At 38.4% G+C, this 24812-nt stretch overlaps 1 protein-coding gene across 1 annotated transcript; it reads right to left on the bottom strand.

Annotated features, from left to right (window-relative positions):
- Positions 1-2675: 2675 nt before the first annotated feature.
- LOC140725413 (uncharacterized) lies at positions 2676-24502 on the bottom strand. The gene is made up of 5 exons (XM_073040845.1): positions 24335-24502; positions 14527-14628; positions 11050-11094; positions 9472-9623; positions 2676-5937 (listed from the first exon to the last, which is right to left on the bottom strand). The coding sequence occupies exons 2-5, from the start codon at positions 14597-14599 to the stop codon at positions 2815-2817; spliced, it is 3393 nt and encodes a 1130-aa protein (XP_072896946.1). The 5' UTR covers positions 14600-14628; positions 24335-24502; the 3' UTR covers positions 2676-2814.
- Positions 24503-24812: the final 310 nt, after the last annotated feature.

The raw sequence follows: 24812 nt of genomic DNA, 5'->3' as shown, positions 1-24812 counted from the left end.
TCTCCTTTCCTTTCTCCACTTTCACCCATCCTTTTCTACACCCCCAAATCTTTCATCCCAACCCTTGTATAGGATAGATTAAGCATAAATTAAAAAAGCATTTGACACTAGTATGAACCTGCACAAAATAATTTTAGACCAAAAAAAAGGACAGTTGCATCAAATTCTAGGCACAACACTTTTGGAAAGATGCAAAGGTCCTAAAGAAGATGTAGAAAATGTTCACAAGAATGATTCCAGGGATGAAGAGTTTCAGCTTTACAGTTAGAATTTAAAGGTTATGTAAAAATACTTCAATTGCATATGACATCACATTACTGTGTGATATGTGCACATCTCACTTAAAGTAAACACGAAGTTAGATCCGCATTCCCTGACTCTCACCTCAACTACTGACATGTAGAAGCAGAGTCAGACATTCAAACTAAAAAAGAGCACACAGAGGAACAGTCGAGTTAAAAGCAGCACAGCACGTGTTCTTTGGAAGGTGAGATATGATCGAGTTTTTTTAAAAAGTCAATAAATGGAGAATTTCACGGGTTAATAAAGAGTGAGTACCAGATGATAATAATCATACAAAAGCAGAAATAGCTAGATACATTGGAAAATTGACACATTTGATTACACAAAAGATAACTGGAATTTGCACATTGAGTTAATTCAGCAACATTTTGAAGTAAATGAAATAGCCAATGAGAAACAAATACCAATTTTGCTGAGTTCATTGGATTCAAACACATACAGTTTGCTTTGAAGTTTGACTGCTCCAACCAAACCAGCAGAAATTAGTTTTGCTGTCATTGTAGAAGTATTTGCAGGAACATTTTGAATGAAAGACATTGTTGATTGCAGAATGCTTTAAGTTTCATAAGCAGAGTCAAAAGAATGGGGACTCAATTTCAGCATATGTGGCTAAACTGAAGAGATTGGCTGAGCATTGTCAATTTGATAATGGTCTTACTGATCCACTAAGAGATTGTTTAGTTTGTGGAATCTTAAAAGAAAGCATTCAAAAAATAGCTCCTAACTGAAGCACAGCTTACATTTAAAAGAGCAGTTGAAATCGCTGTTTCAATGGAAACTGCAGACAGAGATGCAATCGAACTGTAGTTAGGAATGAAAGTGAGCCTCAACAAGACTGCAGCATCTAAACAGAAACCAGCCTGGATAAACAAACAAATTATATTACCAATGTGGCAGGGACTTACATATTACAGACCAATGCAGGTTTAAAGACGAAACTTGTAAAAAATGCACCAAAATAGAACACATACAAAGAGTATGTCAGGCAGACAAAAATAAATGAACTACTCAGGGAAGAGAAAAATATTAAAAGTCAGCTTGCAGTTTCAATGAAAGCACTAATCTGCATGCTGTTGTTGGAAATTCTGATAATAATGAGTGATACAGGATTGTGTATCTTTAAGATTTACAGTGTGAAAATTAACAATAGATAAGTAGTATGGTTTATGTCAAAGGTGAATGGCAAATTAATTAAAATAGAATTGGACACTGGCTCAGCTGTTTCAGTCAATTCCTCAAAATGAGTTTGAGAGGCATTTCAAAGATACTAAACTGAAGCCTGCAGACATCCAACTAAGAACTTGTACCAAAGAAAAGATAATTCTAGTGGGAATGGCAATTGTAACAGTGGAATACAATAACGAACACGTCACATTGAAACTGTCTTTGGTAAAAAAGAGAAGGACCAGCATTGTGACTGGCTAAGACTACTTGATTGGAGATCCATCCACATTTTCCAAGCCACATTCCCTGCAATGAAGCTAACTGAAAGCAATTGAACTGTTCAAGACCCATTAATCAATATTTTTCAGTTACTGTCATTTACTTATAATGGCCTTATAGATGGCTGTGTTCATCTTTTGGCATACTTAATACCTTTTGCTTCTGAATGAACATTGTTAACCTCTTCTAAAAATCCATGTAACAGCAAATAGATAGCTTTTAAAACTTAGCCAAATAAGTATGATATACATTTATAGTTGTAGGTAATTAAATGGTTAAATTGTGCTGACCATTGGGAATATTTCACTTGGTTTTTGCTTTCCCTATGCACTAATGCATTATTTTACATTTATTAGCTTTTTAAAGTCTGTTTCTTGGCACTACACGCCCAAACAACTCACTATGTTGGTAAAAAAAAGTCTTAAACATTGTTTGGTTGAAGTCATTTAATTAACTATAGAAGTCCAATGAAAGAAATTAAGTAATTGGATTGAATTGCAGAACATACCACAGTTTTGATGGACTTTTTTTTAAACAAAAAGAAATGTGATACGTAAAAGCTGGCTTTAGATATAAACTGAAAATGGAAAGCAATGACTACTTACATATTAGACTCATTACTTCAGGCAGAAATCACCTTTTTATTTTCATACACTGAAGTCTAATGAGAAACAAAACCAATTAAATAAAATTGCTTATTACATTTCCATCATAAAAAAGCTAGATTATCAACATAATCATTAAAATTTTGCTAAGTTTTGTACATGACTTAGGTGTTGTTACTACTACTACTCTCTATCATAGAGAGAGTGAAAACTATACTTATGCTAGCCAGTTATATTTTAAGCTTTCCAACGAGCTGATGTTGATCATATTGAAGTATACTGCATTCAGGGATTCCAGTAAAAATAGCTGGCACTGACGCAGAATAGTGAGAAACAGGTTCTTTTATTTTCTTAAATCAATACGATCCATATCCCTATAATTCTGTAACATTACTGAAAGGCATAGAATATGAATAATGCCATCATAAACAGCTTTCTGTCCAAAACTAAAAATCAAGGAAATTTACTTCATCTCTTCAGATGGATTCGGATTTTCTTGAGAATCACCTTCCTTTTCAGTTTCATGAACCTCCTGATCACCTTGATAATGTTTATCATACCCTGCACTGTAGGGGTTATATGCTCGGTTATAACCGTCATAAGATGTTGTCACATCATTAATATCATTATCAAAAGGACATGAATATTCAAGGTCTGGATCACAGATCATTTCATAGTGGCTAGTATCTTGGGAGTCAAGCTCTTTGTTCTTCAAGTTGAATTGCTGCATGTGGCATTCACCATCATAGTCAGGATTACAGTCAGAATCTGTTTTGTACACATCATCTTTTTCACTTTGACAGCTGGAGTCATAGTATGGGTCACAATTTTCCTGGTGCATTTGGTTATCCTCATGAGGCTGAGGTCCGCAGTCAGGATCATAGTCAGGGTTACAGTTCTGCTCTGGTAGATGAGAGTCCATTGTCTCTCTACCACAATAGGGATCATAAGGGTCACATCCTCCAGCATCTGGTTTTTCACTGCGATGAGAGAGAGTGCCACCACAATTAGGGTCCAGGTCAGATAGACAATCTTGACCTGATTCATTCAAGTCGTGGCAGTTTGGATCATGATTTGGATCACAGTCTTCTGCATTTGTTCCATTATGGTCTTGCTTCTTAATGTGAGATTGGTACTGATCACAATGTGGTTCAAAATTTGGATTGCAGTTCTCTATGGCTCTTCTTTCCTGCTCTCTAGCACGGTATAAAGAATAATAGCATTCCGGATCAGTGTACGAGTCACAATTTTCTGTGCCTGTTCTTTCTTGTTCTTTACCATGGGCTTGGGAATTACACTCAGGATCAGCATACGGGTCACAATTCTCTGTTTCTGTTCTTTCTTGCTCCCTATCACGTGATTGGGAATAACAGTCAGGATCAGCATATGGATCACAGTCCTCTGTGCCTCGTCTTTGCTGTTCCTGTCTAGCCAAATATCGGGAATAACACTCGGGATCAGTGTGTGGATCACAGTCCTCTGTGCTTTCTCTTTGCTGTTCCTGTCTAGCCTGATATCGGGAATAACACTCGGGATCAGTGTATGGATCACAGTCCTCTGTGCCTCGTCTTTGCTGTTCCTGTCTAGCCAAATATCGGGAATAACACTCTGGATCAGTGTGTGGATCACAGTCCTCTGTGCCTCGTCTTTGCTCTTCCTGTCTAGCCAGATGTCGGGAATAACATTCAGGATCAGAGTGTGGATCACAGTTCTCTCTGTCACTTGTTTGTTGTTCCTGTCTAGCCTGATATCGGGAATAACACTCAGGATCAGTGTATGGATCACAGTTCTCTCTGTCACTTGTTTGTTGTTCCTGTCTAGCCTGATATTGGGAATAACACTCTGGATCAGTGTATGGATCACAGTGCTCTGTGCTTTCCCTTTGTTGTTCCCTAGCCTGATATCGGGAATAACACTCGGGATCAGTGTATGGATCACAGTTCCCTCTGTCACTTCTTTGTTGTTCCTGTCTAGCCTGATATTGGGAATAACACTCAGGATCAGTGTATGGATCACAGTTCTCTCTGTCACTTCTTTGTTGTTCCTGTCTAGACCGATATTGGGAATAACACTCAGGATCAGAGTATGGATCACAGTCCTCTGAGCCTTGTCTTTTCTGTTCCTGTCTAGCCTGATATCGGGAATAACACTCGGGATCAGTGTATGGATCACAGTTCTCTCTGTCACTTCTTTGTTGTTCCTGTCTAGCCCGATATTGGGAATAACACTCGGGATCAGTGTATGGATCACAGTCCTCTGAGCCTTGTCTTTGTTGTTCCTGTCTAGCCCGATATTGGGAATAACACTCGGGATCAGAGTATGGATCACAGTCCTCTGAGCCTTGTCTTTGCTGTTCCTGTCTAGCCTGATATCGGGAATAACACTCGGGATCACTGTATGGATCACAGTTCCCTCTGTCACTTCTTTGTTGTTCCTGTCTAGCCCGATATCGGGAATAACACTCCGGATCAGAGTATGGATCACAGTCCTCTGTGGCTGCTCTTTCCTGGCAATAAGGATCACGTGCAGGATCACAATGTAGGCTGTGTTCAGGTATATGATTAGATTCATAATTTCTATTACAGTTGGAGCGATATGGATCGCAGCCTGCACTAGTCTCAGAATTACGCACAGGGTAACAGTCTGGATGATAATAGGGGTCACAAGCATAACCTTCCTCTGTTTGACCTCTATACACGGACTGTGGCCTGCGACAGTCACGGTCGTACTCAGGATCGCAGTTGTGGTCTCGGACACCTCGATCAATGGACTTCACATTTTGACGACATTTGGGATCACAACGACCATATACAGAGCTACAGTGGTGGTCGTACCTGGGGTCACATTCAGGTTCTGGTGCAGGCTCATCCTTAGGGTGGAGTGCCATTCGACAGTTGTGGTCGTAGTATGGGTTGCAGTCATATGACACTGCCGCAGTGGGACGGCAGTAGGGATCCTTTGCAGGGTCACAGGCTTGATGTTCACCGTGTCCTTTCTTTGCTCTTGGAAAACAGTTAGGGTCTGAATATGGATCGCAAACTTGTTTGAGGTAGGCAACCAGTACCTGACAGTGCGGGTTGTTGGGGTCATACGGATTACAGTACTGGTTTACTAACTGAGCATATTCTTCATAGGTGAAGGATTGTTGATGACACTTTGCATCATAACGTGGATCACATGGCTCTGAGTGTTTGGAATGTGACTCGAGGATACAATAAGGATCTTTCTGAGGGTCACATGATTGTAGTTGTGATTGACAGCTGGGGTTTTCATATGGATCGCATTGCTCAATATTACAGAATAGATCTTTCTGTGGATCACATGGGTATGCTTCCATTCTGCAATAGGGGTCCGTCTTTGGATCACACTGGGGAGATTCAGTCCTGCAATACGGATCTCTGTATGGATCGCATGCCTTAGGAGCAGGGATTAAATGTTTTTGAAGAATACTTGTGTGACAATTAGGATCATTTGTAGTGTCACATTCCTCCCGTAGATGCTGCAGGAGGGCCTGATGTGACCGGGCGGATTCATCTCTAGTCTTGGCTTGAAGGTACTGTAGATAAACTTTGTCCATTTCATATACCTAGAAAATACGTAAGTGAAATGGAAACAGTTATGCTAACAGAAACTGTTGCAAACATCTGCCACATAACATGCTCCCTACTCATTTCTATGCATGTCTACTGATGAATGAATTATTTTACTTGATAACTGTACTTATGTTGTTCTCAATTGATATTTCAGGTTTGCCCTTCAAATACCACATTATAACAGTGTTTTATTTTCATGATTAGGGAATTGTCAGCATTAATTACCCCTCCATAATTGCATTTGAGCAAGAGCAAGAGAGCTGTCCTCTTGGGCTGTTGCATTAAGAAGCTGCATCCACAGTTTTATTGGGTAGGGAGTTCAGGGATTTCAACCCAGCATCAATGAAGGACCAGCAATATTTTCAAATCATGATATTGTATCACCTAGAAAGGAACTCACAGTTAGAGGTATTCCCATACAGTCAGCTGTCCAAGTGGCTCAGGGGTGTTAGAGTTGCCCAGGTGAGTAACTACAAGGCACACCCAGTAGACACAGTGCACTGTTCATGGAGAGACTCAGTTATGGATGGGGGGCCATTCAGGCAGGTATTTGTCCTGTGTGCTGTCATGTTTCTTGAGAGGCACTGCACTTATCCAGGCAAGGAAAGTGTATTCCATCATTCTGTTAGGTTATGAGTTGCAAATGGTGAAAAGGCCTCGAGCAGTCAAGAGATGAGTCTTGTTGCAGGATATAGGACAGCCAGGCTTCAACCTGCTTTCTAGTTATGACATCACATTGAAAAATCGGGTGAATCAAGAGTTCAAAAACCTTTTTTTTAAAAACACCATGGACCCCTATTAGTAACCAAGGGATCTGTAGATTCCAGGTTGGGAACCCCTGTTGTAAATGATAAATCCCGAGATATTGATGGTATTGACTCAATGATGGGAATGCTACTGAACGGATGGGATAAGCAGTCAGATTTTCTCTTATTAGAGATGAATATTGCTGGTCACTATGGAGAGATGTGAGCTATCAGCCTTCACTTGAATGTTGATCCATATAGATGGAGAGTTCTTGATTTTCTGAGAAGTTGCAATTGAAACTGAACACTGTGGAATCATTGTTTTAATCAAGTAGCTTAATACAATGAAAAGGTTGCAAAAGTAGGAAGATGTGTTAAAAATTTCATACTCAGAAGGCAAGAGTGTGCATCCTAGAACTCTGATATAAGGAGATCGGAGCAAAGTTAAGATGGTGCTAAACTGTGACTCCTTTGTTTGCATCTTTTGAAACAATTCTGTTTCTCTCTTTGATGTCTCTCTATTTTCTTTCTCCAAGGTTACTTTGAAGATCCTGACCGGGAATTACGTTCTGGCTTTGGTTCTTTGCGGGAATGGGACCTGCTCTCAGGGCCTCATGACCGGCCACTTTTTGATATGCCAGTGACTCGGCCTGGAAGGTGGGTGCCGCTTCAGGGTGCCAGATTTTCGTGGCTCTGGAGACAGGCTGATCAATGCCGGTGCCCCTGACGGAGGTGTCATGGGAGGACACAACATCAGGAGGTGTGTGTCCAGAGACCTGAGCTATTCCGGGGCCAGTTCTCTGGGAACAGAGCTCGGAAAAAGCGATGCAACAGACCTTTAACATCATAAATCAGTGAGTTGTTTGTTATGTCTCCCCTTTCACTGTGAAATGGGGACACCTCCTTTTCCCTTATGAGGGAGAGAGAGAGAGCCAGTGGCATGTCAAATACTGGGTGAACAAGTAGCCTTTGGGGCACTGCAAGTCTGTGTCTTTATTGATGCTTTGCTGCACGCATGAGAGCTCCGTGGGGGGGCGCCAAAGCTTTTTTTGCTGGTGGCGGGGGGGGGGGGGTGTGGTTGCCTTGCCGCTGCTTGTGCGTGGGAGGGGGAGCTGGGGAGGCTTTGGGGTCCTAATGTTTAACTGTCATTCATTCATTCAATGGGGCACTCCTCTGTTTTCATGTATGGTTGTGAAGAAAAAGAATTTAAGGATGTATATTGTATACATTTCTCTGACATTAAATGCACCTATTGAACCCACTGAAGTGAACAGAGAGGAAAGCACAACTTAAGAGAATGTGATTAAGTATTTGTTGGAAGAAAATAGGAAGCTATATGGCAAAAGATTGGGAAAAAGGTATTTATTCCTGGTCTAATTGTGCATGCACTGCACTTGTTACAAATAACAGATAGTCATATGTTGCTTCTTATCACATCATTCAGAAATGTTGCACAAAGCCTCAAAATAAGTTGCATTCAGCAGATACTATTGTTATATGGCAGGCATTTGACACACATAATATTCCTACAAAAGAACATGAGCTGTACAGTATACGCAATTAATCTGCTTTCAGTTGGTAGCTGAGTGAAAAATGTTGCCTGAGACACCAGGTACACTGACTTTGCAATCATCGAACCATGTGAAGGCTGATGCCACAGGATGACATACTGTGCAAACAAGAGAAAATCTACAGATGCTGGAAATCCAAGACCTACTGTACAATAGGTTCCACTGTAACAATGTAATAGAAACAAACTTAACAAGGCATGGTTTAAAACATTCGACCATAGTGAAAAAGCACCTTATCTTCTTACAGCAGGCATTTTAATTAATTGTTATAAGCAAATATGTTGTCAATTTTATTTTCACATGATGCCTAAATCATCAACAATAAAAGTATTTCTGTAGATCACGCAGTCCAGAGAATCAATATTTCTTAGAGGTAGCAGTATTCAGTGAGTTATCAGTATTCCAGGTTCAACTTAAAATTACATCTAGTAGGTTATATTATATACAGAAATAATCCTTTTTTTTCTACTATAAGGTGGAGTTTGAAAGGATCTTGATTAGTCAGAGCTTGAAAGGTTATGGGGAGAAGGCAGGGGAATGGGGTTGAGAGGGAAATGGATCAGCCATGATGAAATGGCAAAGCAGACACAATGGGCCAAATGGCCAAATTCTGTTCCTATGTTTTATGATTTTAAGATTGCCTTTGACCTGCTACCCTCTGAAAAAAGAATGGCAGCGTGTTGAATAAATTTCAGAATGGTCATTGGCCTAGTGCATCGTGTGATTATTTGGCTAGAATCCAGTATAGGGGGCATCAGCTAACTCACTGGCAGTTGGTAGGTATGACACTTCAGCTCAAGTAGGTCATACTAATGCTGCAGAATTTGTTCGATGTAAACAGCACAACAAGGGAAACAGTTCAATCAATGAATTACAGTGGGTGAATTCCTTATCAAATCACGTACACATGGAGAAGCAATGTTATAAAAATGGCAGGATTTTTTCAACTCTAGATTTAAGGAGACTAAGTTTCATCCTCATACTAAAGACAGCTTCCATCATATTTAAATTAGACATCATCGATAATGGGATTTGGTCCCTGGTCTCTGGTTTGTAAATCCAGACCTCGGTTTCTCAGCTGGTAATTAAATCACTACCCACAAACACAATATCATTAACATCCCTCTCAATTTCAAGCAATTTCCCACCTGGTAAATATACTCACCTTTAACTTACAGATCCCTATATCACAAGCACATTAAATACTTACTCCTTCATCAAATCCTATATCAGAGAAATGCTGGTAGGCCTTCCAGAAATCTGAGGAAATTTGATCTCGCTTTCTATGTCGTTTTGAACGTATCAATTTGCTTAAAAAGTTGCTTGCTTCTTTGGGCTCCACAACTATTTTCTCTTCATCACCTGCAAGAAACAGAGCAGTAGAGGTTAGTTACTGAGGGCAGCTATGTTGAGCATTATAAAACTCCAGTCAAGCGCACCTGGAGTATTGGATATAGTTCTGGTCACCCCATTGTGTCAATGCTCTTGAGATAGTGCAGAAGTGGTTTACCAGGATACTGTCTGGATTCGAGGACATGTACAATAATGAGAGGTTGGCCAAACTTGGGTTGTTTTCTCTGAAGCGGCAGAGGCGGGGGGGACAATCTGATAGAGATTTATAAGATTATGAGAGGCATAGATAGACAGACAATATCTTTTTCCCAGGGCTGGAAGGTCTAATACCAGAGGGTATGCATTTAAGATGAGAGGGAGCAAGTTCAAAGGAGATTTGAGGGCAAAGTGCTTCTTTTTTTTTTAAAAAAAAAGAGAGAGTGGTGGGTGTCTGGAATGCGCTACCTGGAGTGGTGGTAATGAGGCCTCCGTGAGTCAGGGTTGACCATGGATGTTGTGTCCTTGCTGTCTAGATACACAAGCCTGGGCAGTACAACATGGAGAGTAAGCTGTTGCTCATGCAGCAGGCTCCCCCTCTCCACACAGCTGAGGAATCCAAAGGAATGGCAGAGACTGATACAGTTCGGCACCAGGAATGTTGCAAGAGCTGCCAACAGAGTTTAATGCAAAGTAGGACTGCCTTAGGGACTCCAGGCCCAGAATTTTCCCTCAGGATTTACTCCAGAAGCCTTCTCAATGAATGGGTATAGCACAGGGCAGTGGAGTCATTAGATCAAAGTTTTCCTTCTCCTAGATGAGCTGCCAGCCACAACTCATAAACCCCATCTTCCCAAAGCAACTGGTTTTAAGGCACAGGTAACCTGCTTTTGCTCCTTCTCCTGTCAGTAGAAACGGTTCCACCAGGCCTAGTAGCTAAGCCATACATGAAGACCAGGATCTGGGCTTAGTTGTCAGAGACGACTTGAGTCGCACATTGTTGGGAGCATTTAATACGTAGAGGGAGCTTGTCCCCACTACCACTTCCTGCTATAACAACGTGGGGTGGTGGTAGTGCCGGGTACATTAGGGACTTTTAAGAGACATTTAGACAGGCATATGAATGCAAAGAAAGTGGAAGGATATGGACATTGTGTTGTCAAAAGGAATTAGTTTTGTTGGCCATTTGATTACTAATTTAATTGGCTCAACACAATGTTGTGAGCCATGTGGCCTGTTTCTGTGTTGTTCTCTGGTCAGAATATAGGCCAAACCTTGAAACAATCTGCTTCTGGCCAAGTGTCACACCAAAGAGCCCCAATACAAGCTACATTATAACAGGGCAGTTGCTTCCTCAGTAATATAGTTAGTTTGCTAGGATTAAAGCAATCATACATCTGTTCAGTAATTGTCTACCGTTTAGACACCTTGTTCTATCAATGCACAGCAAGCTACTTACCATCCCTTTTAAACAGCTGGCGGAGCACGTTAGCCTCCAGCATATCTGAAAGAAACCAACAAAAAAAAAATAAGCAAACCAGATATGATGGAGTGAAGGAATCTGTCCAAATCTGCTACCTGTAAAATAGCCTTTTCAGTAGACACAGTGAAATCCTCATGTCTCGTTGCTACAGGTGGTATTTTAGTGGAGGAATCTTCAAACATGTCTTGCAAAATTGTGTCAGCAGGAGCTGGTTGTTAATGTGACCCTAATGGAAACCTAGACCTGGAACTACAAAGCTCATCTAATTTGCTGGAGGCGCAGGAGAAATTCAGTAAAACGTTTTGCATTCTCACTCTTTGGATTAAAGAAAAAGCATTTACTTAGTGGTAAGTAACATTTATAAAAATTCAAAAATAAATTTGCAGGATAACAGCAGCTTCATTTTGATTTGTTTCACCTACAATAATATGCAGATTATTTGTCTTAACAATAGTAGTTTTATTTGATGGGAATATGCAGCTTTGTAAAATAGACAAAATAACATTACATTATCTGGTGAGAAGTCCAGACTAGTGGGTAGTTAGGCATGATTTAGTTATGAGGAAATCTCTCTCATTCAGAGTTGCAAATCATTTAATGAATGTACTCTGGATGCTCATTTGGTGAGTACATACACGGTGCGATCGATAGATTTTAGGACATGAAAGAAAATTGAGGGATTTGGGAATCAGGCAGGAAAATTAAATTGAGGTTCAAGGCCAGCAAATATCTTATTGAATAGTCTTCACAACCATGATATGTTCTGTTATTTCTGTCATTCAGTACCTCACAACAAGAACAGAACACAAAACAATACAGCTGATTAACAGGCCCTTCAGCCCACAATATCTGTGCTGAGCTTAATGCCAAATTAAACTAATCCCTTCTACCTGAAAGCGATACATATCCCTCCATTCCTTGCATATTCATATGACTATCTAAATGCCTCTTGATCACCAATATCATATATGCTTCAAATGCCAACCCTGGTAGCACGTACCTGCACTGGCCACTTTGTGGAAAAAAAAGTAGCCCATGCACTCCCTTTTCATCTTAAAGCTATACCTCCTATATTTCCATTTCTACCCTTGGAAAGATATTCTGGTTGAGAAAGTGAAAGTAAATTCACCACTTGGACTAGAACAGTTTAAGAAGGCATCTCTTCCTATCCCAAGAATAAATAGTTAAATTAAATGTTTTAAATTAGTTGAGAAGTTTGGTTTGTCTCAATAACAGCATTACTAGCTTAACTAGTTTATCTCAACAGTTAGATTCAATGATAGTACATTGCCTACTGCATTTTGAGTATTTCATCTTCCTTTAATAGACACATGTCACATAGTAAATAGCATTTTCTCTTTATTATATAATCTGCTCTTTTGCTGTTACTTATTGAGGGATAAGAGACATTTCAACAAGACTAGCCATAAACAAAGTAGTTCATTTTTCAGAATATTTATTTTATTTATTTAATGATTCAAACAGTGATTGCCAAATCAAATTGCTCCAAGAATCATTGACCAAGTAATCAGTGTGATCAAGCATTTACTATTTGTGGAAAAATAATAAAACATTTCAATATATTCAATAATTCAGGCAAGGAAACATTGAAATATTCTTGTCTAATTTTCCATCTTTTGTTCCCAAATATCAAACTTACTGAATATTATGGAAAATTAAATCCACATAGTCATTTTAGGTGCCTTGAAACTCTATGCATTCATTGTAGTTCATTGCACCACCATTCCTTCTTGACTTCCCACAATATTCATTGTTAACAAAGCTCAGCAAGCAAAGATACCACAGAAAAATAATGTATTTTAATATAAAAATGAAAAAAAAAGAATTTGGCCAGGTTTTAAAAAAAAGGTGTTCCTTTTGGTTGGGAAGGGGAGTGGGAGATCTCTTTGTTGCTAGCCCAGCAGTAGTTCCTGTAAAAATCTTTCCAGTCAAGAAATAGGCTTATGGCATGGCACAGCCTCTTCCAGAAAAGAGTTATTCAGTAAGGAAATTTGTTTTCAGTAAGGAAATTTGTTTTCAGTCATATATTTAAAAAGTACAGTACATTGGTTGCCTGAAAATTTTCAATTTTTGAGCACTTTACATGAGATTTTTGAATCCAAATTTGACTTTGAACCACCTTGGACAAAATGTTTGGTCAATGATGTAAGCTTGAAGGAACATTTTGAAAGAGAAAGGAGGAGATCTCGAATGCAGAGTGGTTTAGGGAAGAAATTTTAGACTCTCGGATTGTCCCTTATAAAGTTACAGCTGCTAAAGGTAGAACAAATAAATTCAATGACACTTGAAGAACTGTAGTTGCCTCTGATGCAAAAATCGGTGAGAATTTTCAGTCTGAGGTGTTGCCTATCCAGGGGCAAGTGTTAGGTCAGTAACAATGGTTATGAATGAAAGGAACTGTCAGATATTTGGTACAATTCAAGTTTCCAGCAGATAGAAGGAGGAAGTCTGGCTAGAATAGTCACAATACTTGTACTCTCTATCAGTGATATAACAGGGCAAATAGGCAGCCTTAGTTTTGGCAAAGCCCATCCAAGGATGATATCTGCAAAAGTCTGGTTCCATTTAGGACGGACACCAGGGAGAAGGATAAAAATTCACTGATAAGGACTGAGGAGTGCTGTGGACCCAGTAGACTATGGCTGCACCCCTCCCAATGTTTAGCTGAAGGAAATTACAGTTCTGTGTGTTTGATAAGTAGTCAGCTTAGAAAGAACAGAGAAGTTGAGAGTGATGGTAGTGAGACAAAGCTAAGTTTTGTCCAGTTACATGAGGAAGCCTTTATGTCATATGAAGTTCCTCAGTATCAGTAAGCAGGAAACTAAAGGGAATGAAGGTAAATAGTGAGATGGTGGATCCAGTTGGACAGCAGTTTCAAATAATTTATTCAGACATGAAAAGTTTATTGTGCCCTTCACTGCCATACCATTTTATAAAACAGAAAATATTCATACCAAATTATTAATTAAACATTTTTTTAGATTGCAGCATGTTGAGCAGATTGATGGTTTAATTTAAGTAAATACAATTTGGATAGATACCATCTCAATTAATCAGGTTAAAACACAATAAGACAAGGTATTAGATAGAAATAATGGATTTAGGATAGAAAGAACTAGCAAAATAAAACTCGAGAGAAATTCTGATGATAAAATCTGGAATATATCAGATTTGTCTCGGTGTGACATTTTTACATTACATGGAATGCATTTGCAGCAAGATTACAAAATAAATTTGACCTTTAAAATATCTTTGTATGTCATTTCTTATGTTTCAAATCTTGCTATATTTTTCTAATTTAACATGAATCCAGTGGCATTAAAATAGGCATGCTTTTAGATATTCAGCCAGTTGGAATGCATCTGTGTACTGTTATACAAGAATAAAATCTTTTACAAAATATTAAAAGTAGTTAAAATAATTTCCACTCACCGGGTAAGAACAAAATAGTCAGAACCACGGTCGCCAGGATCAAAGAAGAAAAGTTCCCTTTTGTGTCGGCCATGTTAACCTATGTTTTAACACCTGTATATACTGTGGAAAAAACACAATAAAAATGTGCCTAATTACCTTGTGATGCTGAGAGCAAATTGATGACACATTTCCATTTGCAATCTGGGTTTAATAACATACAAAACAAATCTGCAAACTCAGACCATTATATAAATCTTTTCAGAACAGTTGAAGATTACAGACCTATTGCTATTTCACAACCAATTCCATTTTCTTCATTATCCCTTCTAATCTCCTACCAGAAATGATATTAGTTATACTCCCTGTTTCAATTGTTAATTTATTCCAAAACCTATCCCTCGAGCAGAAAATGTACATAAAATCTTCTAGGCAAAGTTGATAACCTCAAAGCATTGCTTCCCCATCATTCCTTCTAATCTCCCCCAGAAAGGTGTGTTATTTATATTCATATTTAATTTAATACAAATTAAATTAGTGACTTATTTCAAAACTTTATTCCTTTGGCAAAAATATTTAGAGAAATTTTCCCCAATTATTCAGCTCCACATTTTTCCTTGTTGTCTGCTGACTTTAACAGTCTTCAGTCTTCACTGTTTCACTGGGATCATTCATAATTGTGAAAACAAAAAGCAAGCTGAAGAATGCACACTCAATGATTTTAAATTTAAAACTCCTTTAACCTGTACGTATATATGATTTATACTACTGGCAAAAATTAATGTGTGTATATATATATATATTTATTTTCTTTCATATTTTTAAAATATCTGATCTCTATAACTAAAGAATGGTCCAATAAATCAGAATTTATAGATCAAGTAATACTCTGGCGCAGTCATGAAGGACAGCTTTAGCTGATAATAGGCAACATTCACACCACACATGTACCAGGCAATGATCATCACTAAAAAGAGCATCCAGTGTACCGGTTAGTAGGTTAATTGGTCATTGTAAATTGTCCTGTGGTTAGGCTAGGGATAAATCAGTGAGTTGCTGTCGATGTGGCTCAGTGGGCTGGAAGGGCCTACTCCTCACTGTATCTCTAAAGAAATAAATTCCATCGTCAAGGGAATTACTCTCAGCAAGTCTCACACCAACAACATTCCATGGGTGTCACTACTGACCAGGGACTCTGCTGGCTGTGCAGCGACTGGGTGTCTGCAGTGCTCTTGACACTTTCTCGCACATCCGCCATCTTCAATGTTCACCTCTTCCAGCAAAGACCAAACATTCCTGCAAGCTGCATTCCCTGGAAGTACTGCAGAAACTTGCCAAGGCCAAGTCCATAGCATCTCAACAGCTAATAACCTGGAGTCATAAACAGAAACACCTACAGCATGGAAACCAGCTCTTCAGTCCACTGAGTCAATGCATAAAGACAGCATTTATAATAAGCCAACAGTAATCCCATTTTATTCCCCTCATATTCCCTTCACCTCCTCTAGATTCTACCGAACAAAATTTACAGTGTTTCAAAGTATCCTACCAAATTACTAGACGCCAGTCAGTTTGGATCCGCAACATCTCCTCCACATTCACCATCAGCACAGGTGTACCACACTGCTTTACACTTGTGACTGAGGTTAAGCACAGCTCCAATGCCATGGTGTTTGGTGATGACACCATTTTCATTTGCAGAAACAAACCAGCATATAGGAGGAAGACTGAAAATCTGCCTGAGTGATGCCACAACAAAAACATCTCACTCAAATGTCAGCAAAACCAAAGAACTGATGATTGACTGCAGGAAGTGGAAACCAAAGGTCCAGGAACCAGTCTTCATTGGGGAATCAGAGGTAGAGAGGTTCAGTAAATTTAAATTACTCTGCATTTTCGTTTCAGACGATCTGTCCTAGGTCCAACATGCAAGCGTTATTACAAAGGTACAGCAGCACCTCTACTTTCATAGGTATTTGCAACGATTTGGCACGTAATCTAAAGCTTTGACAAATTTCACTAGATGCACGATGTAGTGTATACTAACTGGCTGCATCACGATCTGGTATGGAAACACTAGTGCCCTTGAACAGAAAAGCCTACAATAAAGTAGTGGATGCAGCCCAGTCTATCACAGGTAAAGCCCTGCCCACCAATGAGCACATCTACAAGGAGTGTTGTCATAGGAAAGGAGTATCCATCATCAAGGACCTCCATCATCCAGGCCATGCTCTCTTCTCACTGATGCCATCAGCAGGGAGGTAGAGGAACCTCAGGATCCACAGCACCAGGTTCAGCAATAGTTATTAGCTCTCAGAAATCAGACTCTTGAATCGGAGGAGATAACTTAATTCACCCCAACCAGGACTATTTCCAGAACCTATGGACTCACTTTTAAAGACTCTTCATCTCATGTTATTGATATTTATTGCTTTTTCATTTATTATTAGTTTGTTTTCTTAATTCTTCTATTTGCACAGTTTGTTGTCTTTTGGAAATTTGTTGCCATTTTTCATTGGGGCCTTTCTATTGCATTTCTTTGTATTTACTGCGAATACCTGCAAGAAAATGGATGGCAGGGTGGTATATTGTGATGTATATGTACTTCGATTATAAATTTTCTTGAATTTTAAACACATCTTTGGGATGTGGGAGGAACCCGTTAAAGCTCCACGTACACAGTACCGGAGGTCAGAATTGAACTTCAGTCACTCAGGGTGTGCGGCAACAACTTTGCTTGCTGTGCTGTCCTTGATCAATAAGGCACCATCATTGAAGGACAAGGGCAGCAGGGAGCTCTCTGCAAAGAGAAACACTGTCTAAACTCAAAAATATATTATCATAACAGTGAGAAAAATCCTAAAATTCACAATGTAAATGCACTCTAGAGGCACCTTTGCCACATTGCCTCCAGGATAGTCAGTCACCACCAGCTTTCAAAGGACAATAAGAATTGAGAATGAATGCCAGCCTTACCACCGACAGCCATATCTTGAGATTGGATGGAGAAAAGAATCAAAACTGAAATTATTTCAATTTAACTGAACATGATTTAATGTGAAATGCAAAGCAAACTGCAGGGATTTCCCAAAATAAAATTGCCATTTCTGGTAGAGCTTTGATCATGCTCAAGTCAAATCTGTCATTTTATGGTCCTTTAAAACAGTGAGTGATGCTGGGCGTGAACCGAGAGACTGCTGATTAAAACATGTACCAAATGAGTCTGTAAAATTGCCAGACACAAAGCTCAGACACCAAGCTGTTTTAATTTGCTGTACTATCTCCTTTTACGGGAGCCATCTAAATTCTGCTCATAATGAGTTTCCAGCTATTGTAGACGGAACAATATTTCCTACCTACCAAGAGGCACCCTTGAGTTGAGTTTCCTTTAATCATAAGATGAAAGGAACATATAAACTGGCAGGAAACCATTGGATGATGTGGAGAAGTACCAAAGCTTTAGCTTACCCACTTAAACCTAGACAAACCTTAACGCTGTGTTTTCAATTATATAATTATAGTTCACTGTTACTCTGCTAAAGTAAGCACTTTCTACAACTTTATTCCATCGATGCCCAGCATTGGGAGTTGTAGAAGTAGTAGACTACTGAAAAATAGATGTTACACATTGTTTTAAACTGAATTACTTTAAAGTATTTCAACAAAAGTAGCTTTTGGCCATTATGCAAGATTAGTATTTACAAACTAATGTAGGAGATAGTATTGAGGTGTAGGCACTGATGGAAAATAACAAAACACAGCAATCGATTTGCACCCAGCAAGCTTCCCTGGACCACAATGTGATAATGATTAATACAAGTGTGGGTCACTTGTGACATGGTCTCAGTACACACATACAGCACATTGGAAAATCTGGGCAATCAGCTTTGTCCCCAGTACTATGGAATAATCAGTGCACGGAAAATATTGAGAATCTCTTCTGTCTGCAGTAGATGATCGAGCTGTTTCGGAGATATTTTTATTTGAAAGGCAGTATGTATCATCTTAGCAGCTCCACAAAATTAACTGTTAATTTGGCTCTTGTACAGCAAAGGAGAGTTTTTTAAAAAAACTCAAACATATTTTCTCAATAAAACTTTGGAAAGAAGATCAAGGTGTACTTTATTTCCAAAAGTGCAGGAAATATGCTCCTGCCATTTGTCATTTTGTTATGCTCTGGCAAAAGAAACTACAATTAATGGAAGGAATTTAAACCCACACACAATTGTTCCCATGATTTTGTGTGGAACGGATTGACCTCAGGACTATCACTGTGACTGAATCATAACTGCATATTTTTATAGCACAGAATTACAGAAAAGTGTCAGAATGTTAAACCAACCCAATTTCACTACTGTGTCCTCAATAAACAATTCCTTTAAATCGAACAGGCCTCTTTTCCACCTGAATGCACCAGCTTCTTGATGTTTCTGGAATCATGAGTTAATGTAAAGTGATTTGCACAAATGCTTACATTTTAATAAGTGGGCTTCGCCTCAAACTGATCTAAGATGCAAATGACATACAGTGGACTTGATCTTGTTTCAGTGAAAGGTTCTTTATTGTTGGAGTGGCAGTTCAGGAAGACGGCTTTGGAAATGTTGGATGTGATCCAGAAAAAGAAAACTAGTTGATTTTCAATTCCTATTTTGCAAAATTCAGAATAAATATGTAAAACAACTTGCAGGAGTTATAGGCAGAAGGAAAAGCACATTTTAAAAAAGTCAGTCAAATATTTAACAGAGAACAATTACTAAACATTGAAAGGTACAAAATAATTATTAAAACCTTATTTTGTTTGATCAGTCTGGTGACACACTTACTCATGTTAGGGATCTGACCAAGACAATATAAACTACTCTTAGAAAAAATAGATCAAGTGGGACCCACGTGCTTCCCCATAGAGTGGCAGGGAGAGCTGCAGAACAAGTCACTTGATATAAACCTTATTCTTTATGAAAGATAATGGTAGAACTCTGAATTCAGGCCTTTACCACCATGTTCTGTTGGTCCAGGAAAGGGTACAATGTGGGTACAGAACAAGAAAGAAGGGGCAGTAAACACCAAAAGCATTTATGTATTACCTTTAATACAGTGAAGCATTCCAAAGAGATTCACAGGGGTAAATCAGTCAAAATGTGGCATGGACAAGAAAGCTTTAGAGGGATAAGGGCATTTTGCTCAGCGTGGACATGTTCGGTCAATGGGCCTGTTTCCATACTGTACGACTGAGCAAAAGGTCAAGTGACCAAGAGTATTGTTTGAAGAGCTAGGTTTAATTTTAAAACAAAAAAGAGAAATTATAGGAATTCCTCAAAATAAAAAGTGAGGAAAAATTAATGATTAAATGTATTCTAAGAGAGTATCATCATTTTAATTTCTTAAACACAAGAGATTATGCAGATGCTGGAAATCCAGAGTAACAAACACAAAGTGCTGGAGAAACTCAGGAGGTCAGGTAGCAGCTATGGAAAGGAATAAGGAGTTGATATTTTGGCCAGCAGTCTTTCATCAGGACTCTTCATTAGTACTTCATCCAGACTTTCAATCTCCTCCTATTATATTTCTTCACTATCAAAATTCTTTAAAAGTACATACATTATTTCTAAAATGAGCACTTCACATTTCAAGTATGCTAATGAACCAAATAATTATTATACTATTCCAGTTTGTAAAGAAATAGTTACAATTTTGAACACTTATTGAATATTTTGTGATCATTGTTCTGATTAGAGCAGCTGTACCTGTACATTGGTATGCTTTTCCTTCTGAGAGTGTATTGTGGAAATAAACGCAATTATTTTAGGAGTTAATTTTACTTTTATCATGACAGCCAGGAGTCCAGGGGCAATACTGAATTTCCTTTGTGCTTCCTGATAACACCAAGTTTGGTGTTAACCCAAGTAGGATGTTCCTTTGGCAATATCTTTTTCCCTGGTTGACTGCCCATTCTTGTGGTGTCTTAGGAATGTAAATTCAATCATGAGCACCACTTCCTGTGGTCAGATCCCCGTGATTAAATTGTCAACTAGGAAGGTAGAGCACAAGTGAACTGTGTTCATAGTCACTACCTTCGCTCTTCTGTCCTGTCTACTGCCAGCCTTATTCAAACTCAGCCTTGATGCAGTCCCTTTGAGTTGTTCAGCTGAGAAAATGGCCCATGAACCTTTGCTACGGAGATATTTGGTACATCCAACTGTTATTTTCCTCAGTTTTCTGAATCAAAGATTTTTAAAAAAAGCAAATAGATCAGTATTGTGGAATTTCTAATGATTTATTGGAGATGTCATTCCAAAGATCATGTTATTTTTTTGCATGGGTGACAATTTGTGATAAATTGGACTGCAAAAGTAACATGCCTTTTCCAATCCCATGCTCCCCATACAGCTTTCAGTTTTATCCTCTTGAAACTAGAAGACAGAAAAGTAAGTGCAGTAATGATTATGACATTTCACATTATAAATTTAAATTCATATATGGGGCCTCTTTTTCAACGTGGATTTCAAGATGTGTCAAACAAAACAACATTATCAAACAACATCCATTGTAATTACTAATAATTCAACTGAACCTTGACGGAAAAAAGCAAACCATGCAGTTTTCACCATCCTCTCCCCACATGAGCTACTATCGTAAACAATGTATCAATGAGGTATGGTAACCAGTGCTAATTAAAGTAGTATTATGAGAAACCTAATATCATAAATGTCTGCACACAGGGAATTTAGTAGATTTCCTCAATCTGCTTTGATTTAGGATCTTTAACAACTATCTCAAACAGGAAACTCCATCCATATGGAGTACATTAAACAGCCCAAGAGGCAATGGGATGTGTTCTAATCAAGTGTAGCTCACAGATCTTGGCTTTCCATTGTTACATTACTACATACAAGCAGAGTCACCAGAAAAAAATAACAATAAATATTTCCTGAAGCAAAATCTGAAATTTATGAGAATTAAATACATAAATAAATCAGTAATCAAACTGTGGAGTTTTTAAAACGAGTACAGTTTTTGTGGTTGTTTGCACAACTTCATAAGCTTTCCCTGGAGAATAGCATTGGTGGGATTTGTAAGTTAACTTACATTCTGAAAAATCCCACTTTTCCATTGTATTCATTATCTTTATACGAGGGGTGATTGATAAGTTTGTGGCCTAAGGTAGAAGGAGTCAATTTTAGAAAACCTAGCACATTTATTTTTCCTACATTTACACACTTAGTCCAGCAGTTGTGGAGCATACAGATCCCATCTTTGTAGAAGTCGGCGTCTTGGACCTCCAGAAGTGGTCCACAGCAAGGGGTGATTGACAAGTTTGTGGCCTAAAGCAGATGGAGAGGAGTTATTAACTTCAAACTTCCAGCATTTTCACTCAGAGAGTTGACCTGCACGTGCATTTAACAAGAGCTGTATAACTCATCTCCTTCTACCTTAGGCCATGAACTTATCAATCACCCCAGCTGTGGACCACTTCTGCAAAGAAGGGATCCATATGCTCCACCACCGCTGGACTAAGTGTGTAAATGTAGAAGGGGATGATGTTGAAAAATGAATGTGCTAGGTTTTCTAAAATTGACTCCTTCTACCTTAGGCTACAAACTTATCAGTCACCCCTCATATGTGATGTTAAGACTAATTCCATAAACTCCTTTGAAGTAAACTGAAGCTTATGAAGAAAGATTGAGAACATGGTGAATTTCACTTCTCAAAACTGCAGTTCCCTTTATATTTGTAGCTATTGAGCTGATGGCTGAGAACTTCCAGGTTGCATCTTTGAGGGATGTAAACATTACCTGAAAGTTACACAGTACAAGCAAATGGCTGCATATGCACAACCAGGGAATAGGACTTTTCTTTTTGTTCCAGCCCTCTTAAAATTGGTTCCATTAAGTTTTGACTTACCATCTTCCTCTTTGATAGTTGATAAAGCTCTTACCTACATTTAGCTTCCTGAATGCAATTGCTTTAACATGGAAAACGCACAATTAGAATCAACAACTCTACCATAAGCATGCAAATGATTTTCACGTTGTGTGTTAAGTGGAGGGTCAATTTAAACAGACATATTGGGCCTCAATGTGTATTACAATTGTTATGGAATGGGGTGATCTGAACTTTATTACTCCAATCATCTCCTATGTATGCCACAGAAAGACTTCTCAAGAAGAGATATGAATTTTGCTATTCACGTGTGGGATATTGGCATCATTGTCAAGAATGGCATTATTTCCCTTTGAACTTAGTGACTTGCTACACTACATTATATTTGAAGTCACACACAGGGTTGGCATACAGATCTTCTTCCCCAATCTCATCAATGAACCAGAGAGCTTTTTACATCATCCCAATACTGCATGGCTACCATTACTGATAATGACATGATTTACATTTACAGTATGTAGTCAATTGTCTTTAAGTTACCGGCATTTGAGCTTATTTCTCAGATAAACAGTTCTGATCCGTGAATTATGGGTCCATGAGCATAATGTCAATATTACCTTTGTCAGCTTTTTTTAAAAACACACTAAGTGTGGTAACTTCTACTTTACAAAAGACCACTCGACAATTTTATGGCCAAAAGAGCATCTTTATCTGGGATGGCAAATGATATTTACAATACAGAGGCTTCCAGGTACCTTGTGTGGCGTGGGTGGAGGAACTATATACAGTGCATACTGGGAGTGAAAAGAGCAGAAGTAAAGACCCCGCCAACCCCGGATCCTGCCTCTCGTTACCAACAGCTTCTCAATTAGTATTAACTTACTTTTAATAATACTCACATTACAACACTAAGTATCCTTTTGAATTAGTAAGCAAAAAAAAATGCATAATAAAGATTTGCAAGAATTCTCCAAGACATTATGATTAGAGTTCAAACAGTAAATCCAACAACATTGACATGTTTTTATGCTCCACCTGTGCTGTAACAAAACTTTCAAAACTAATCATTTCTTCCTTCTACAAATTATTTGAAACTCTGTACTTTTACAAATGATAGACCATTCTACAGAATTCAAATTTACATTTTTTCCAGAGTGGACAATGCAAAACATTTATGAAAATTATTTCATAGATGAAGGGTCTCGACCCGAAATGTCGACAGTGCTTCTCCCTATAGATGCTGCCTGGCCTGTTGTGTTCCACCAGCATTTTGTGTGTGTTGCATGAAAATAATTTTCAATGTTAGATTAAATAGTGATGGAAAATATACAATCACAGAGTTGGGAATTATGGGTGCTATCTTGAAATGAGGAGATAAAGTATTTTAAGTCCCGTCTCTGAACCTGATTCCATCACTGAAAGCTTACTTCATTCAAACCATGAAACATGCATGTGGAACAAGTGGTAGATTGAAAGGAGGAGGCACAGAAGCAGTAAGGCACACACTCAATGATTCAGGATCAGCTTCTTCCTATCTTCCATCCAATTTCTGAATGGATATTGAACCCATGAATACTATCGCATTATTAATTTATTATTTAACATATAATTCATATTTTTTCTATTATTATGTATTGCATTGTACTCTTGCTGCAAAGACAACACAACATATGCTGGTTATATTAAACCTGATTCTGAATTTGAGTGGTTGAGTACCACTGCTTTATTTTCATTCCACAAGAATGAAGCCTCAATTTAATGAAGATACAGGGAAAAATAGGTTCATCTTTTAATGACATTTAATCCTGAACCATTTAAATCCCACAAGTATCACACTGCTAGACTGCTAAAACTGTTTAAACTGCTATTATTAAAAATGCAGTAACATGTAAATTAACAACACTGAACTTTCTGTAAAAAGTAAACATTATAAACAAAACCAACTCACCAGCTATTCATTGGTATCACTAACCAACTTTTGTTTCAATATCCCTTGTGTGATTTAACCAAATCTCCAATCTAGAATGATTGGTTCCATAAAGTATTGCTCCAGTTCTCTCAGCTGACACTGCTACTACTCAGGGAAAATCATAGGAACCACCTTCAGATCACTCCTGTGTTTCTGCAACCATTTTATATAAGAAACAAATAGGCACATTACATGGAGAATGCATGCTGGTAGCTGCAAAGCAATTGGTTCCTTTCAACTGCCTAAGATTCCTGTATTGCAACCACTAGTTAAGAAATTAAAGGCACTGTGTTGCTTTCATAGACAATAATTTGTGTTAAGTACACCTTAGTCTGACTAATAAAATCAAAAGCTACAGATGTGTTATTCACTTTGGAAAAAATCAATCAATTTATAGAAGATAAGTCTAAATAAAATCACTCATAAAAGTGGCCATTTTAATATATTCTTTTTATGA

The sequence above is a fragment of the Hemitrygon akajei genome, chromosome 3 (genome assembly GCF_048418815.1).
Source record: "Hemitrygon akajei chromosome 3, sHemAka1.3, whole genome shotgun sequence".
NCBI lineage: Eukaryota > Metazoa > Chordata > Chondrichthyes > Myliobatiformes > Dasyatidae > Hemitrygon > Hemitrygon akajei.
This window is presented reverse-complemented; position numbering and strand designations above follow the sequence as displayed.